The sequence below is a fragment of the Triticum aestivum genome, chromosome 6B (assembly GCF_018294505.1).
Source record: "Triticum aestivum cultivar Chinese Spring chromosome 6B, IWGSC CS RefSeq v2.1, whole genome shotgun sequence".
Taxonomy (NCBI): Eukaryota; Viridiplantae; Streptophyta; class Magnoliopsida; order Poales; family Poaceae; genus Triticum; species Triticum aestivum.
In genome coordinates this window covers 24,926,769-24,944,207 of record NC_057810.1, presented here as the reverse complement: position 1 = coordinate 24,944,207, position 17,439 = coordinate 24,926,769, and the positions used below count along the sequence as shown (strand labels likewise).

Below are 17,439 nucleotides of genomic sequence, written 5' to 3'. Positions count from 1 at the left end.
AATCCAGGGACATAGCACAAGCTACCATAGGGACCATTCATTTTCCTGCTATATATTATTTCGCTCTCTTCATTGGTAGATGCAAACGGTAAAGATGAAGCATGTCATATGTGTGTTCCTGATCTTTGTGTCCTCAAGAGTGTTGTGTTAGGTTATAAAGGTTATAACTTGGGGGCAATAGTTGCACGTAGGTTGCAGAATAATAGTAGAGATGGAGATTTATTTGGAGGAATTTATGCCACCCGTGTAACGATTATCTTGGTATAACCCCACGAGAGGGAGATATGATGTTACCTCCTGCTTATTTAGATTATGACGCTATGGTCAACCATCATTTTCTTAGGAGGAATGAACAATTCCTCCATTATCGACTAATCTATGACAGACGCAACGTCGTCCATGTTACTCTTCCTGCTCCTCTCCTTTTTGATTACCAGGCAAAAGGAAGATATGTTGTTATCAGGGAGGAAGCAGCTGAACACGAGGGGAGAGCGGAGGCGGCTCCCCAACATGCCGCAGCTCAGGAGGCATTTGCTATTGCATCTCAGTACGACCCCAGTTACAACTACCGATATCAGCCATGCTATCCTTGGCATTAGACCAACTTAGGCCAAAAGCCTAAGCTTGGGGGAGTACGTATTTCTCACTGACTTTACACTCATGTTCACACACTATTCTAGTCATCGGTGCTCATACTCTTTCATTGTATTATCCATGCTAGTTTAAATTTCTTTTTCTAGTTTTCTTCTTGTGTGTTTGATAAACCTTAAGAAAAACCAAAAAAATTAGTTAGTTTAATTTCCATGCTTGTAGTAGTAATTAAAATGAAAACCCAAAAAGATTTCTCGTTCTTCTTTCTTACTTGTTGGGAGCTTTTCCGTGTAAATAGTTTTCTTTTCTTTTCTTTTCTTTGGGGGTCGAGAGTAGAAGACCATATTGAAAATGCTTAGTGGCTCTCATATGCATACTTGTTTATTTAATTTAGAGCCCATATTACTTTGTCTCCTCTCTTGAGTTGAACGCTTGCAGATTGCAGCTTAGTCCAATGCACGTGCACTATTATTATTATACACATCGTTTGGTCGTGCAAATGAAAGGCAATAATGACAATATATGATGGACTTATTGAGATGAGAAAAGCTGGTATGAACTCAACCTCTCTTGTTTTTGTAAATATGATGAGTTCATCGTTCCTGATTCGGCTTATTATGAAGTAAAGATATTTGCAATGACATTTAGAGATTATAGTTGCTTGTGCCATGCTTGATTAGCTATGAGTTATAATGGTTTACCTTGGGTGCCAACATTCTATTAGAATGATTATGATGTGGTATGATGGGATGGTATCCTCCTTTGAATGAATTGAGTAACTCGACTTGGCACATGTTCACGCATGTAGTTGAAACAAATCAACATAGCCTTCATGATATTTATGTTCATGGTAGATTATATTCTACTCATGCTTATACTCGGTGTGAATTAATTTTAATGCATGTTCATGACTGTTGTCGCTCTCTCAGTTGGTCGCTTTCCAGTATTTTGCTAGCATTCACCTGTACTAAGCGGGAATACTTTAAGGTTCACTTTGTCAAAAGCCTTTTCATAGTCTAATTTAAGAACCAACCACTAACCCTTACTAGAGTGGACATAATGCTAAACCTCATGGGCAGTGACCACACTTTCTAAAATATATCTACCTTTAACGAATGCAGATTGGTTACTAGCAATTAATCTGTGTAAAATAGTGGAGAGCATATTAGTAAGAACTATGGTAAAAAAAATTGAAACTACAATTAAGCAAGTTGATAGGTCTGAATTTTTTCAAAGATGTGGCTTCAGCTTCCTTGTTAGGAATAAGAGTAAGAATAGCAAAATTAAGCCTATAAATATCTAATTTTCCATTATGGAGGTCATCAAACATGGCCTTTAAATCACTTTTTTTTGAAGTCCCAAAAGTGATGATAAAAGAAAGAAAGGAATCCCATCTGTGCGAGGAGCACCATCAGAGTAAGAAAAATAATAGCTCTTTAAACTTCAGCTTAAAAAAAGGGTGCCTCTAAAGAAAAATAATAGCTCTTTAAACTTCAGCTTAAAAAAAGGGCGCCTCTAAATTTCATTGTTAGTGAGCCGCACCTTTTCTCCAGTAGAGAAAAAGTTAACATTTGAATTAAAGCCTTATCTATCTTCTAGTTCAGAGAGGTCTTTATAGTAGCCACTAGCTACCCCCAGCATACCTTTAATCTCAATCACTAGGCCAACAGGACCATCTAAAGAATGAATAGAGGCTACTACGTGAATATCCTTAACACTAGACCCTTGTTTGGCTTTTGTTTCTTCTTGGAGCCACCCTTTTTGCAACTCTGAGTGAATGAGTTTAAGCCTAGCAAATTCAACTTCAGATAAGTTTGAGGATTCAACTTTAATGTCTAACTAATCATACTCCTCTAATAGGGCCTTTTTAAATCTCCTCGGGTTGGCCTCTTCATTAGAGCTACACCCTTTGGTGATTCTGAGCTTTCTAATTTTCTCTTGCCAGATGTCAATAGGTGTTTTGGAAGAAATTGGTTCCAAATTTTGGTCACCAAGCCTTTAAAATCTCCTCTCACTAGTCACCACTTTTTCAAGCCTATAGCTACTGGATTTAGGGGATAGATCAATCCTAGAGTCCCAAATCAAAGGGGGTATGATCACTACCACATCTAGGTAAGACTCTACAAGCAATCAAATGATAAATCTTACCTAATTATGTGTCATAGAAGAGTCTATATATGGTTGACATAATTAAGTCAGCCTGATTATTGGTCTAAGTAAATCCCTACCGAAAAGTTTAATCTATAATAACCTCAAAATTTCAATCCAGCCATTGAAATTGTCACCCCATTTGTGGTTAATGACACCATTACTCTTATCTCTAAAACACCTGATGAGATTACAATCTCCACCTATAATGGCAGGAGTGGAAACCTCTATCAACATGATACGCAACTTAGATATAAAGGCTTCTTTCCTTGCTCATAGGGTGAGACATAAACTGTAATAATTCTAAAATCCTTAATATTACTCGGAAACTTAGCATTGCAAGAATAATTAAAAGTTTCCAGCAGGGGCAGGTATGCCCCTAACATTCCAAAAAAGAGCATTCGATAATATTTCGTCTATTAGAGAAGATGCAAAATGCCCCACCAAAAAGGGCAGTGGTGGAAACCTCTGTCAATATGCTGCACAACTCTGATATGAAGGCTTATTTTTCCTTCCTCATAAGGTGAGACATAAACTGTAATAAATCTAAAATCCTTAATATTGCTCGAAAACTTAGCATTTCAAGAATAATTAAAGGTTTCCAGCAGGGGCAACTATGCCCCTAACATTCCAAAAAAGAGCATTCAGTAGTATTTCATTCATTAGAAGATGAAAAATGCCTCGCCAAAAAATAATCATCTAAAAATCTGTTCTTTTCAAGATATTAAGAAACGCTCAACCTGTTTTTTCCGATCTTCATTTATCAGAGATTTCTTCTTTGGTTCTCCCAGCAGCGCCATCAATCAAATAAGGCGATCCCACAACAAAGAATCGACAACCAAGAAAATCAACTACAATTTCGCAAATTTCCATTCGCCTTGATGCAGCAAAGCCGAATCAAAAACATCTTTGCCAAAATGAGAATTTCCACATCATCATACATCAGAGTTAGAGTTTTGATCGATCGCAGCCGTCGATCTTCCCTTGATCGTGGATTCAACGGTGAGGAGGAGCCATCATGACGCCAGCCAAGCATCCCGTTGCCATCACGGCGCCACCGCAGTGCGGCCTCTTCAAGTCTTCCCTGTCAAGCAAGAAGCAGCACAGATCCCACCCCGCAAATGGCAGCTCGCCTCCTCTTCTAGCCCACCCACCCTCCCCGACCCTCCACCCACCCACCCTCCATCCTCACGCAGACATGCCGGGGCTCGCCGCAGCGGACGCCTCGCCGCCGGCCGCGGCGCCGGCGCCGCGGCGGCTCTCCTCGCCGCTGCCGAGGCGGGCGCCGCCGTCGCCGTCCCCCTCGTCCGCGTCCCGGGCCGTCGGCAAGCCGGCGCGGAAGTCGCTGGGGCAGGGCCAACACCCGGAGGCGACGGACGAGGCGGCGCTGGACAACCCGGATCTGGGCCCCTTCCTGCTCAAGCAGGCCCGGGACGCCATGGTGTCCGGCGAGGGCGGCGGCGCGGCGCGCGCGCTGGAGTTCGCCGAGCGCGCGGCCCGCGCGCTCGAGCGCCGCGGCGAGGGCGCCGAGCTCGAGCTCGCCATGAGCCTCCACGTCGCCGCCGCGATCCACTGCGGGCTGGGCAGGCACGCCGACGCCGTGCCCGTGCTCGAGCGCGCCGTCGCCGTCGTCACCCCGCCGGCCCCCGCGGCCGAGGGCGAGGAGGCGCCGCAGCCGGAGGAGGAGCAGGTGGTGGATGAGCGCAAGGGGGAGGAGTGGGCGCTCGCCGCCTTCTCCGGCTGGATGCAGCTCGGTGACACCCACGCCATGCTCGGCCGCATGGACGAGTCCATCGCCTGCTACGGCAAGGGCTTCGAGATCCAGATGGCCGCGCTCGGCGACCGCGACCCCCGCGTCGCCGAGACCTGCAGGTCAGCCGCCGTTTCTCGATCTAGATCTCCCTCTCCGCCGCTTCCACCCCCTCCAAGTTTACTCATCAAAATGCAAAATCTTACCTTTTTTCACTGCCTTTAGTTTTAGCTTTATGTTGCCACGGATCTCGGCGGAATTGGCATTGAGACCACATCAAACACCTAAGAAAATCGGACAAAATGAAAGTTAACAAATGTGTTGTTCTTGTCCAATGAGCAGGTACCTGGCTGAGGCGCATGTGCAAGCTCTGCAGTTCGACGAGGCAGAGAAGCTGTGCCGCAAAGCCCTCGAGATCCACCGGGAGCACAGCGCCCCTGCATCCCTCGAGGAGGCCTCCGATCGCCGCCTGATGGCCCTTATCCTGGACGCCAAGGGTGACTACGACGGCGCCCTGGAGCACCTTGTGTTGGCTTCCATGACCATGGTTGCCAATGGACGTGACGTTGAGGTTGCCACCATCGATGTCGCGATAGGCAACACCTACCTGGCCCTTGCTCGTTTCGACGAGTCTGTCTTCTCATACCAGAAGGCATTGACTGTTCTCAAGTCTGCCCGTGGCGACGACCACCCTTCGGTGGCATCCGTCTTCGTCCGCCTTGCAGATCTCTACCACCGAACGGGGAAGCTCCGGGAGTCCAAATCCTACTGCGAGAATGCTCTCCGTGTCTATGCGAAGCCCGCGCCTGGTGCTGCCCCTGATGAGGTTGCTGGAGGCCTAATGGAGATTGCTGCCATCTATGAGGCGCTTGGAGACCTTGATGAGGCCCTAAAGCTTCTTCAAAGGGCCCTGAAGTTGCTCGAGGACTCACCAGGGCAGTGGAGCACTGTTGCTGGGATCGAAGCACAAATGGGTGTGCTGTACTACATGATAGGGAGGTATGCCGATTCAAGGAACTCGTTCGAAAGCGCGGTTTCCAAATTGAGGGCCAGCGGGGAAAGGAAGTCGGCATTTTTCGGTGTTCTGCTGAACCAGATGGGGCTAGCTTGCGTACAGCTGTTCAAGATTGATGAGGCTGCACAGCTGTTTGAAGAAGCACGCGCAGTTCTAGAGCAGGAGTGTGGTGCCTCTCATCCTGATACTCTTGGCGTGTACAGCAACCTGGCTGCGATCTATGATGCCATGGGAAGGTATGTGTTGAAAACACAAACTGGATTCTTCTGCAATTCCCAGTCATTTTATTCAGAACCTAATCATATCTTGTAGTATAATGTATGTATGATCTCTAAATTGTTACCATATGCCTGTAAGGGTATCTTCTCGTCATTGTTTGCATCTGTAGATTAACGCCCATGCCCCATGGTTTTATTGTGCTATATCTGAAGGCATGAGCAGTAGGTTGTACTTTGAAGTTCTAATGGTTTCTAAAATCTTTAATATGGTAGGTGGCTAGATTTAATTATTCTATGCAAGGTTGCTTGATTTAATTGCAAACAACCGATATATTGCTTGATGAATCATGTACTGATCTTCACTTCCATGTGAGGGCATCATTCTGTCTTAGTGGTCCACCATGTTGCTGCAAGCTAATGATTTACACAAATTGGTCTAAATTAATGGCATGTGACCCATGAGTTCCAAACTAACATATGCAGTGGATCTGGTATTGGTCTAAATTAATTGCCTAAGTAAATAGCATCTACATTTGTGGTTTTGTTATTCCTTCAGTCCTATATTACCCAGTTTTATCACTTCAACACACAATTGCATTTCCCCCGTGATGTTAGCATCAGCACAACTGTCTCTGTTGAATTGACGGTGTGCATAACTCATTTAGGATCTCCATGGTTACACATATGCTTGTAGCAGCATCTAGCACTCATTGTTTACAGCTGTAGGAGTAATGGAGCTGATTTTGTTCTGCTCTCTGAGGAGATGAACATGTGGGGTTCCACTCCTAAGTTATGATGCTTTGTTAAATGTCGAACGGGCCGGTGGGTGGGGGTGGGCTGCCTAATTTAAATTGCACACAGCCAAGAGATTGCTTGCTGAATTATCGGCTGGTCATTCCTGCCATCTCAGGGCATCTTTTATTTTAGTGGTCCATCATCTAGTTGCCCACATGTCGCTTCATGCTAATGAGTTCAGTATACAGAATGATTTTAATCCATGTTCCCTGTCCTTCCTGTTAGACGATCCATTTCTGTCGCTTGTATCTTTTCCGTGACCTGGCACTTGGTTTACGATGATCCATCAGGGTGGAGGACGCGATCGAGATCCTGGAGCACGTGCTGAAGGTGCGGGAGGAGAAGCTGGGCACGGCGAACCCGGACGTGGAGGACGAGAAGAAGCGGCTGGCGGAGCTGCTGAAGGAGGCGGGGCGGTCCCGGAACCGGAAGCAGAAGTCGCTGGAGAACCTGTTCGGGTCCGGCGGTGCTGCGCGGGGCGCCAAGAAGGACGGCGCCGGGGGCAGGCGGTGGACCAACTTCGGGTTCAGGAGCTGAGCTGATGAGAAGAAAACAGTGCCGTGGGCCTTTGTAACATAAGAGGAGAGAGAAAGAGAGGAGAGGAGAGAGAAGCATGTGTAAAGAAAGAAAGAAAAGGTGTTGCTGGTAGAGTAGGAAGGAAGGGAGGAAGATGAGATGATTGTGATTGCAGTTTGTTTTGAGTTTCTTCTACTCTTGATTGCTGTTGTGTACCCACTTGTTTGCCTGAAGAAGTGTTATGATATGGGAATTCTTTTGTTTTACAGTTATTACTTAACTGGGCTCTCCTGCTGCTCTTGTATCTGGATAATAATTTAAGCAATATATATCATTTTGTATATCATTTTGAACTGCTGTTGAACATGTATATCACTTTGTATCTGGATAATTCATTTGTATATCATTTTGAACTGCTGTTGAAGACGGCATTTGTTTTGAGAGGAGTGGAGGTGTCAGCAATGTTAGTTGTGTGAGCCCGCGGGAGCTCCTATTTGACGCTGAAATTGTTGCTGTAATGCGCATATGCGGCAGCTTAGGAAGCTAAAGCTCACTCAGCTCCACCCTCTCGCTTAGTTTTCTTCCGCTCTCTTAGATTGTTTTCGGCTCACTCCAGTGTTAGCTTAGAAAGATCAAATATTATTTATTTCATTGAAAAGATTTGTTAAATGAAGAGTTGTTTACGGATTTTTTTTAAAAATGTTGCAAATTTAAAAAACATAAATGTTTAAGAATGTTCACAAATTTAGAAAACGTTTGTGGGTCGGAAACATCATGCAAATTTGAAAAAAGATAGCAAATGTAAAAATGGTCATAGACTTGAAAAATGCTTGTGAACTTTCAACATGTTTGTGGATTTTAAAAATATTCATAAATTTCAAAGAACCATCAATTATTCTTAAATGTTCAAGAATTAAATGTAAAAAGGAAAAAAAGAAAAATGTTCCATGGGGATGGCACGAGATGGCCTATGCAAACGGTAGCGTCATTCTTGTGTGGGAGCAGCGACGGACGTTCAGGGCGGCGGCGGCGGCATGTGTTGGTGGCGCAACGGCGACCTGGACTTCGCTTAGCGGCGCGGCGGCTGCACGAGATCAGGATCTGGCAGTGCGTGCTAGCTGGGATCCAGTCGGGACCTTCCTTGTCCGGCGCCTGAACAATGGCGGGCGGCATGGGGTGGCCTCTGCGGTGAGCTCTCGTGGCTGCAGGTGTTGGTTGGTTTGGTTCCCCTTGTCTATGGGCGGGTGGTCGTTGGTGGCCTCGCGTCGAGCTATGTCGGCTGCCACAGTGAGGCGACATTGGAGTGTGTCCGATGGGGAGGTTGGCAGGAGGGATGGAAGGCTCCGACGTGGTCAGGCCACCCATTGGCAATGTAGGGGTGCACTGATCATGGGTGCGTTCGCTCCTCCTACTCCTCCTTCCCATGGTCGTGTGCTTGCTGACGAAGGTTTGGCGATGTTTGAGGCAGGGTGGTTGTTGTCAGCTCCATCGATGGGGAGCTACTAGTCAGGCCAAAGCCAAGGCTTTTGATTGGTCGCGGGGTTGCCTGGATGTAGGGGCAGCCGCTCTGGCGACAGGAGACACGGTGTTCATGGGTGAAGAGTGTGTCTTGGGTGCAGTCGGGTAGCCATGGCCATGCGTGTGGCATGATTGATGGTGTTCAGCATAGCATGGCGGTGGTGTTGAGGGGATCTGATGTCTGGCAGAACCCTGGTTTGGCGGAGGGTGTCCAGGCCGACGGCGGCGGCAGCCGCGTGCACCATTTCCTCCCTTCGTGTTGCTCCAGGTGAAAACTTGATCTTAGGGATGAGGCGGTGGCGCCAATCCAGTATCGCGCCCTCCTTGAAGGCACCACTTTGGAGTCTATGATCTGTCGTTGTCCAGCTTCACTACGTCGTGGTGACTAGCTCACATGAGGTCTCTGCCGGTCCTAAGCAGTTCATTTTGACTCATCTGAAGTGTGCTTGATGGTCAATTGGGTAGTGTTGCGGTGCATCAGCACCCTTGTATCTTGTCTTGAGTGTATGTGTGTGTTATGTGTGGTGGTGGCGTGTTGTGTCTAGATGCTTGTATCTTTGGTCTTTCCTTTATTATAAGTGGGGACCATAGTGACCCCTACAGCCAAGATGCACAGGCCACCAGTAGGCTCCAAATTAAGAAGTCTAGTATCTAAATGAAAAATGTTTAATTTTTGTTGACATAAAATGTTCACCATGTTTTACAAATATTCAATGTATATTTGACAAGTGTTTGAATATGTATTTAAAAAATATTAACTTGTAAATAAAAATATTTAAAATGTATTTGGAAAACGTTTAACATATATACAAAAAGCTTTAAGTTGTATTTAAGTAAAGTCTACATGTATTTGAAAAATGAAACAAGAAACAAAAATATGAATAGAAAAATACTAAAACAAAATCAATAGGGAAAACATGGAAACCTAGAATAAAAAAACTGAAAAGAATAAAGAAAATACATAATAATAATAAAATTGGTGGAAAGTTCTAAAAACGTGTATGTACTGATCTGTAGAACCTTCCCAAAACCACTACATCGGACCAGTCCACTAAGGTAAACATACAACTAAACACAGAGGCGAGATGTTCTACATCTCACAATAAGAGAGATATAACTTTGGCCTCAAAATAAGGCCGCACTGTTGCTGGGCCGGAGCGTCACCACACCCAATCGCAGGTTGACAACCTGGCCCATCTGAGCTCCACTGAGCGAAGGAGAGCATTCCATTTTTGAGCGGACATATAATGTAAAAAAATATTTTAAAATATAAGAATTAACAAACATGAAAAGAAAAACAGGAAAAAAGTCAGAACATGTAGAGAAAACATAGAAAAGAACGAAAAATACAAGAAAATACCTTGTAGAACTTTCTCATAAGTGGAAAACCGGCAGGCACATCTATATATATGTGTGTTACTCTGTGACACACCCGCTTACAAGTGGGCCCAATAGAGATCACCCACTCTCCCAAGCCTAGGACACACCAGGAGGGTCCAAATCGACGATCTATCTGAATGAAAACTGTTCAATTTGTGTTTCAAAAATATATTTAACATGTATCTGAAAATATTTAATCGTGTTTATGGGAACTGTTGAACATGTATAAAAAAATTCAATCTGTATTTAAATAAATTCAATATGTATTTTAAAAATAAAAAGCAATAAACATGAAACTATGAAAAGTAAAAACTTGAAATAAAACAAATAGGGAAAAATAGAAACAAAAATAAACAAATAAAACACAGAAAAAACAAAAAGAAGCGAGATTTTTTTGAGACAAAAAAGAAAGCGAGATATAACACCGGCGTTGAAACAAAGCCACAAGTGGGTATTGCCGGGCCGTCGCGCCATCACACCCTAATCCCAGGCTGACAACCTTGGCCCGTTAGAAACCCACACAGCTCATATACCCTATTACACGTGGGACACATGGAGACCAACACAACCCAGGACGCAGTAGGAGGCTCCAAATCGAGGAGGTTTGTATCTAAATAAATGGGAAATGTTCAATTTGTGGTAAAAAAATATCTTGTCGTGTATCTATAATAATACCAAATGTACATTTAACAAATGTTTAACACGTATTTGAAAAAAAATGTATTCAAAAAATATTTAACATGTATCTGAAAAATGTTGAACTGTATACGAGATTTTAAATAAAGTCAATATGTATTTGAAAAATAAAACAACAACAAATTACTAATAGAAAAAATGAAACAAAACAATAGAAAAAACACACGTAAACCAAAAACCAAAGAAAACGATTAAAAAAATTGAAAAAAGGAAAAATGTGTGAAAAGTTGTACATAACGGTTCCACAACTGCTCTATCGGACCGCCTCACTAAGGCGAGCGCTGAACCGAGCGCAGAGGCAGGAGGGTGACATCTCGCAATAAGCAAGATATCTCGCTGTTGCTAGGCCGAAGCACCACCACACCCTAATCGCAGGTTGACAACCTTGCCCATCCATTCTCGCAGAAGGAGAGCGCTCCATTTTGAGCGGACATAGAAATAACTTAGAAGATACTCTATCATCTATCATTAATTTTTTTGTTGAAAAAATTCACCTCCTTTATTCACTCACTAGCAATTTTGCATCATTTACAAGCATGGAACCCACCGCATACAGTGTTGAATCCATCCAGACAGAAGGAGGAGAAACTCTAGCTATCCTAGCCAGTTCATGAGCTACTTGATTACTTTCTCTATTGCAATCATTATAGATCACATGATTAAGGTCAAGAGATATAAAAAAAAAGTCATCAAATATTGGACTGGCCACCAATGAAGAATTACCATCTCTCAAAGCTTCGATAACTTCCATGCTATCCGAGTTGATCTCGATCTTGCTACAACCCATAGCTCGTGCGATATTCAAGCTGAATCTCACTGCCAATGCTTATGTTGTAAACGAGTAATAGCGAATCTCCACTTTTTCATTTGCTGCGGCAATGAACTTCCCACTGTGGTAACAGATAACAGCCCCATGGCCCCTTCAATTGAATCACTGTCAAAACCCGCATCCACATTTAGTTTCATATAATCGGACTTTGGTTTTCCCAAGCAGGGATACACACTTTAGTTTTCGGCATGCAAGCTAGGCTATAGTTCACAGAAAGCCCACGTATTACAATGTTGATTTGTGAAGGACTTTGGTTCTCTTCTTCATGGTAAACTTTCCCGTGCTCAAACCAAAGATACCAAGCCGTTGTAGGCACCAATTCTCTCAACTTGGATAGCCCTAGGATATGAATCTCAATGTCCTCCATACCTAGCAGTAGCAGGTACTCCAGGACTGCTTCTCCTTCTAGGTCAATCAAGCAAGCTCTTTTAATAACGTCGTGTAAACCAAGTTGCCTCCAAACTTCCATCGTCCTTTTACATTCAAAGATGAAGTGTCTGATCTTGTTAGGTCCACAGATACATGTCCGGCAGTGATCCTTGACCTTCACATGACTGGCCGTAAGAATGGCTCTGCCAGGAATAACACTATGGAGGGATCTCCAAATGAAAATTCTCATCTTTGCTAGGCACTGGAGATTTAAAAACGAATTCCAAGTTCCATTCGAGCTTGAAGACCCCGAGGTAGTTCTGATCTTATGTCCAAATTGGCCCTCCCATTCTAATTGGTAAGCCAAGTGACCGAGAAAATGCCAATCTTGGTAGGGTTCCAAGAAATAAATCTGTCATTTCATGCAGCATAAGCGGAATGGCTAGTATCCTCTGGGCATCAACTTGCCAAAAAAATGATTCATCAATTGTGTGTCCCAATCTCCAGTTGAAGGTTCAATAAGATCACAAACCCGAGAGAGAAGGTTGTTACCCTAGTCGTTAACACTTTTTCGAGGGTGATTGGGGGATCGATGAATCCTCTCAAATATTTACCTTCTCCCCATCACCAATCCTCCATATATATCCTTGCCTCAACGTATCCACCCTAGCCATAATGCTCTGCTAGGTATATGATGCTTTACTTTTCAATGTAGCATTCATAAGGTGTTCCCCTTCCGAAAAACATTTAGCCTTTAGAATGTTAGGTTGATCTCCTAGCGATCGAGCCCAACGGTTCGACGGGTCCTTGAACCACGCCTCGATCGAGGGCGCCTAACCGAACTCTGGCGATGCGCACAGTACGAGGTTCACCGTGCGCCATAGCCCCCCACTGACACCCCTATCGATTTAGGGTTAGCGTAGGCCGATAGGAAGCACCACCACTGCCGCTGCTCACGCACACACACGCCCACGCCGTCGCCCCTCTACCATGGCCATTGGCTCGGGCTCCTCGAGCCAAGGAGAAGGTACACGTCCATCTCCCTCCCGAAGATAAACTACCGATCTAATCTAGCCTAAGTGATTCAAGAGAATCTATCAATGGTATTAGAGCCAGAGTTGGCTTAGATTTTTTTGGTAGTAAAGAAATCAAAGAACTCGTTTCCCCCTCCCGAAGAACCCTAATCATAGGGTAAAGAAACCCTCACTGGGGAAGGGCCTTGGGCTCGCTGGAAAAGTAGCGCCGCCATTGTGCCATGCCGTTGCTCTGGATCCCGATGCGCATCGACTAGCGAGGCATTGGGAAGAACAACAAACCCTAGTAGGGGCAAAGGGCACTGGTTGCCAAACCACTCGACGAAGCGCTCACCACAAGGGGAACGCACAACCGGCGAAGGGGATAGCAACGGCGCCACTGCCAGGTTCATCATCGTTTACAACGAAGCAGAGGGGGAGCGAGCGCAGCTGCGCCTCGTTCTCTCTGCCACAGAAGGAAGAGAGTGTAGGGAGGAAAGGGGGGAGGAGAAAGAGAAGAAAGTCAGGCACGACACGGTGGCGTTCGACGCCGTCGCCGATGGCAGGGCGCGGCGCAGTGGCCCGGCGGCCGGGACAGAGTCGAGAGACGAGGAGAGAAAGAAATGGCGCTAGGGTTTTTGATTGGGAGTCTCTCTCCCAGTTTTATTCAAGCGAAAACAGCGGTGGATCGTCCGATCAAAATGGATGGCCGCGATGAAAACGCTAAATCGGCGTGGACTTTTGGGCCGAAAGAGGAGGAGGCCAGTAGTTGGGAGCGCAGCCGCGCGCGCTGGGCCGAGGCTGGCTGTGCTGTAGTTTTTTATTTTGATTTCTCTATCATTTTATATAGTTTTTTATATTCAAAATTATCCAACGAAAATTTTGTATAGAAAATAGAAAAGTAAAAGAAATACTCCTGAAAAGTATAAAGTTCATGAATTTTTTATTCATGTTTTTCCGCTGCAAATAAATTAAAGTGCTCTTTTAAAAGTAAATAAAACTAAAGTGAGAATTAAATTTTAAGAGCAGGTTAAAGTAATTATGGAAACAATTATGATTCTATTATTTTATGACCAATGTTGTTACACTAATAGAAAACAGAGCTTTGGTCTAGGCCAGATAATTGCATTACTCCCGGCTTTGTTATGAACTGGGACCAATGGGTGCACTAGTCCCGGTTCGTGAGGCCAGGACACTGGCCGGGCCTCGGCAGGAACGAGTCCCGGTTCATCTGACCCCTTTGGTCCCGGTTCCAGACACGAACCGAAACTAAAGGGCCGCGCTCCTGGCGCGGCCCCTTTAGTCCCGGTTGGTGGCTGGAACCGGGACTAAAGAGATGCCTATGTATATATGCTCCTGCCCGCTCACTCCTCTGTTTTTTGGCCGACCGATGTGTGGGAGGTGTGCTGCTCTCTGTTTTCACCTCCTATGCACACAAGGTGTTTGATGAAATGCCGGAGCCACACTTAAGCTTTCTCCTCTCCAAGCTCGACCTCCAAGCTACATTTTCCCCAAGATTTGTCTAGGTTTGGCGGTGCACCAACTGCACAAGTGTTCTAAAAGGTTAGCAACTTCATCGTTTCATCTCTCACTACTAATTTAGCTCATTTCAAATGCTCTAGAAGTAGAGTGATTTGTGGGTTTTAGTGGAGGAGTGTATGTGGGAGTTCTTTTGATTTAGATGCACAATTTGAGCTAAAATTAACTTCTTAGAATCTGCACATGTGTAGGGTGCCGTCCCCATCCCCATCCTCACCGCCGGTGATCACCTGCGCCGATCTTGTCGCCGACACCACCATGGTGAGCCTCTTGTTCTTATCTTCATTTTAGAAGAAAAAAAATTCTTACTTGCATGATTTAGATAGATACTTGTATCAATTGCTTACTTTTATTATTGTTTGTTATTATATAGTGCTATGGTTTTGGTATCCGCCCCCGCCAATCCTCGTCCGGTCTATGATTCAGATGTGGTATATTATATTTTATAACTATTTGTTTCATTTAGTGTTTGTGAAAATTATGCCGACCAACGTGTAGATGTTTTTATCTAGAAGGTATGTGAATCAGAAATTCCAACCGACCCTCTTGTCGAGAGGTTAAATTTAGTTGAAAGAGAAAACGAGTATTTGAAAGAAAAATTGAAAAGAATTGAGGAGGAGAAGATGAAATTGGAGTTGCATGTTGCTGATGTCTTCGATGATCACAAGATCAAGATGGATGCAATGTGCTTCAAGATTAGAAAAGTTAGAAAATATGCCATTGATAATGAGGCTTGATATCATTATGTTCTTGGGTCAATTGTTACCTTAGTTTCCATTATGATCACATTTGTTGTTGCATTTAAATGTTTTACATAGTTGTATGTTAGTTTCAATGTGTGTTTTAATTAGATGCTCTAGAGAACTATGTATGAACTGTGTTTTTTTGGTACCTTTTTTTCTCTAGTTTTTTAACCGATTATCGGAACGAGGCGTGTAATATACGGTTGAAAAGCTATGGATTAGGCACAACTTTTTCATATTAAACACTTTTCGAGATTCCGCGCGGTTTAAGAGCAGTTTTGAAAACAATGCGGCGCATGACGAGTGGCAGCGAGCTTTTTTCGTGTTTTTTTCTAAACCGCTTGTCGGAATGAAGCAAATGATACACCGTTGGAAAGATATCATAGAGACGCATCTTTTTCATATCTATTATTTTCTCTAATTCGTTACGGTTTAAGAGCTGTTTTAAATTTAGTAAATCACGGAATTGTGTTTTTTCAATTTTTATGCAATTTTCGGTATTGTTTTTGCTCCAGTTTTTGAATCATTGGTCGAAACGAAGCCTATGATACACCGTTGGAAAGCTACGGACAAGGCGCAACTTTCATATATTGAAATGTTTTTGAGATTCCTTACATTTTTAGTTAATTTTGAAAATTGTGCGGTTGACGATGAGAAGCAGCGGTTGTTTTTCGCAAAAAAATTATAAACCGCTGATCGTAATGATTCAAATTATACGCCATTGGAAAGATATCGATGAGACACAACCTTTTCATGTAGACACGCTCTCTAATTCCTTATGGTTTAAGAGCAATTTTAACACTATTTTTCGCGATACCAAAATCGACGAGTAAGCTGCATCATACCGAAAACCGTGCTGCTTCAGATTGAAAACTGCACTGCATCACACGGGCTACTGAACTTCATTGTTTTTTTGTCAGACATAAATTTTTCCAAGAAGAGAAGTGGACCGCGCTTCATGTCGGGCGTAAGTGAACCACACCACTATCAAGAAGTGAACCACATTACTTTTTTTCGTTTCTTTGTACTTCACATTTTTGAGATTAAGTGAACCGCGACACTACCGAAAGTGAACCACATGAGGATTTGTTGTCTTTTTTTTCATAGTTATTACTCTTTACGGGCGTAGACCGGGCGAGTGGACTACATGGATTGAGCGAGTGAACTCCATGGTAGGGGTAAGCTAACTGCATTGTTTTTTTTAGAATTTTTGTTTCAAAAGATAATTAGATTTTAATAGTTTTTATTTAAAATGAATTGCATTTTTAGAGGGGATGTGAACTTCTCAAGAGTTTTTATTATCCTGTTTTCTTCACAAAGTAAACCACATGAGGGTTTACATCAAACTGCATCTATCTTTTAACATTATTGACATTAGGTCGCTGGATTTTACTCAACAGGTCTCAAAACCAAAATACAAATACAATCGGTCCTTTTTTCTTTTGCACAACTGTTCATAGTAAGTGTACTGCTTTTAGAGTAAACGTATGCTCCCACTTGTTTAGGGACTAAAGTGCTGCACCATTATCGTCGGTGAGCAGAAACAAAATAATTTACGAGTACATCACCACTTTTTCCTAGTGCACCACATGACTAAGTATAAAACTAAAGACGATTTTGTGAGTACTGCACCACTTTTTACGAGTGCAATGCATGACTAAGTATAAAACTAACGACCAGACAACCTCATGTAATTTTTTTGAAAATGGAAAAACAATCAACTTCACAACAGCCACCGGCAACCCACGCGCCGTGGACTGCATACAAACACGTGTTGTACTGACGTGCCAGCCGGCTGCACGGAGCGAGGCTCGCTGTCCAAACTGCACGATAAACAGAAACAAAATGCAATGCTACATCAAAGCGCACTTCACCACTTTTCTTCCTGCAAGAACAAGTAAATTGAACCTCAAGAGCAAATAACAGTGGACTATATTTTACACTTGATAAGAAAAACACCAAAACAACAATCTGCACCAGGACCAGAGTGCACCATGGCCCCCACCAGAGTGCCCTGCGCCACCTGGGGCTCAGGAGCGAGCCTCCCTCCACGCAGTTTCTGTCAGCAGTCTGCATGCCACAGTGTGGTTTCTCATCAGATGACATGAGTTGGAGAAGCAGCAGCAGTGAGAAGATGCGGGGGGAGAGGGTGACTACCCATGTATGCTGCGGCCATGACCGGTGGGGCGACCAGAGGTTCTTCTCGGCGGCCTCTTGCCGGAGCCGCGTCCACTGGAGAAGAGACGACGGTGGAGTGGTTGGCAGAGCGCTGGTCATCCTATGGTAGCTGTCACGTCAACGGGTGGCAGTAGGCGGTGG

General features: G+C 44.1%; 1 protein-coding gene across 1 annotated transcript; it reads left to right on the top strand.

The window, feature by feature from the left end:
* The first annotated feature begins 3,742 nt into the window (after window positions 1-3,742).
* Window positions 3,743-7,379, top strand: LOC123135501 (protein KINESIN LIGHT CHAIN-RELATED 1). The gene is made up of 3 exons (XM_044554585.1): window positions 3,743-4,611; window positions 4,832-5,740; window positions 6,808-7,379. The coding sequence occupies exons 1-3, from the start codon at window positions 3,758-3,760 to the stop codon at window positions 7,052-7,054; spliced, it is 2,010 nt and encodes a 669-aa protein (XP_044410520.1). The 5' UTR covers window positions 3,743-3,757; the 3' UTR covers window positions 7,055-7,379.
* The last annotated feature ends 10,060 nt before the right edge of the window (window positions 7,380-17,439 follow it).

Bases quoted from the DNA above. Each gene is read 5' to 3' on its own strand.
- LOC123135501 (XM_044554585.1), top strand. From the start codon at position 3,758: ATGACGCCAGCCAAGCATCCCGTTGCCATCACGGCGCCACCGCAGTGC. The intron at 4,612-4,831 runs GTCAGCCGCCGT...TCCAATGAGCAG, and splicing joins CGCGTCGCCGAGACCTGCAG to GTACCTGGCTGAGGCGCATG. The intron at 5,741-6,807 runs GTATGTGTTGAA...ATGATCCATCAG, and splicing joins ATCTATGATGCCATGGGAAG to GGTGGAGGACGCGATCGAGA.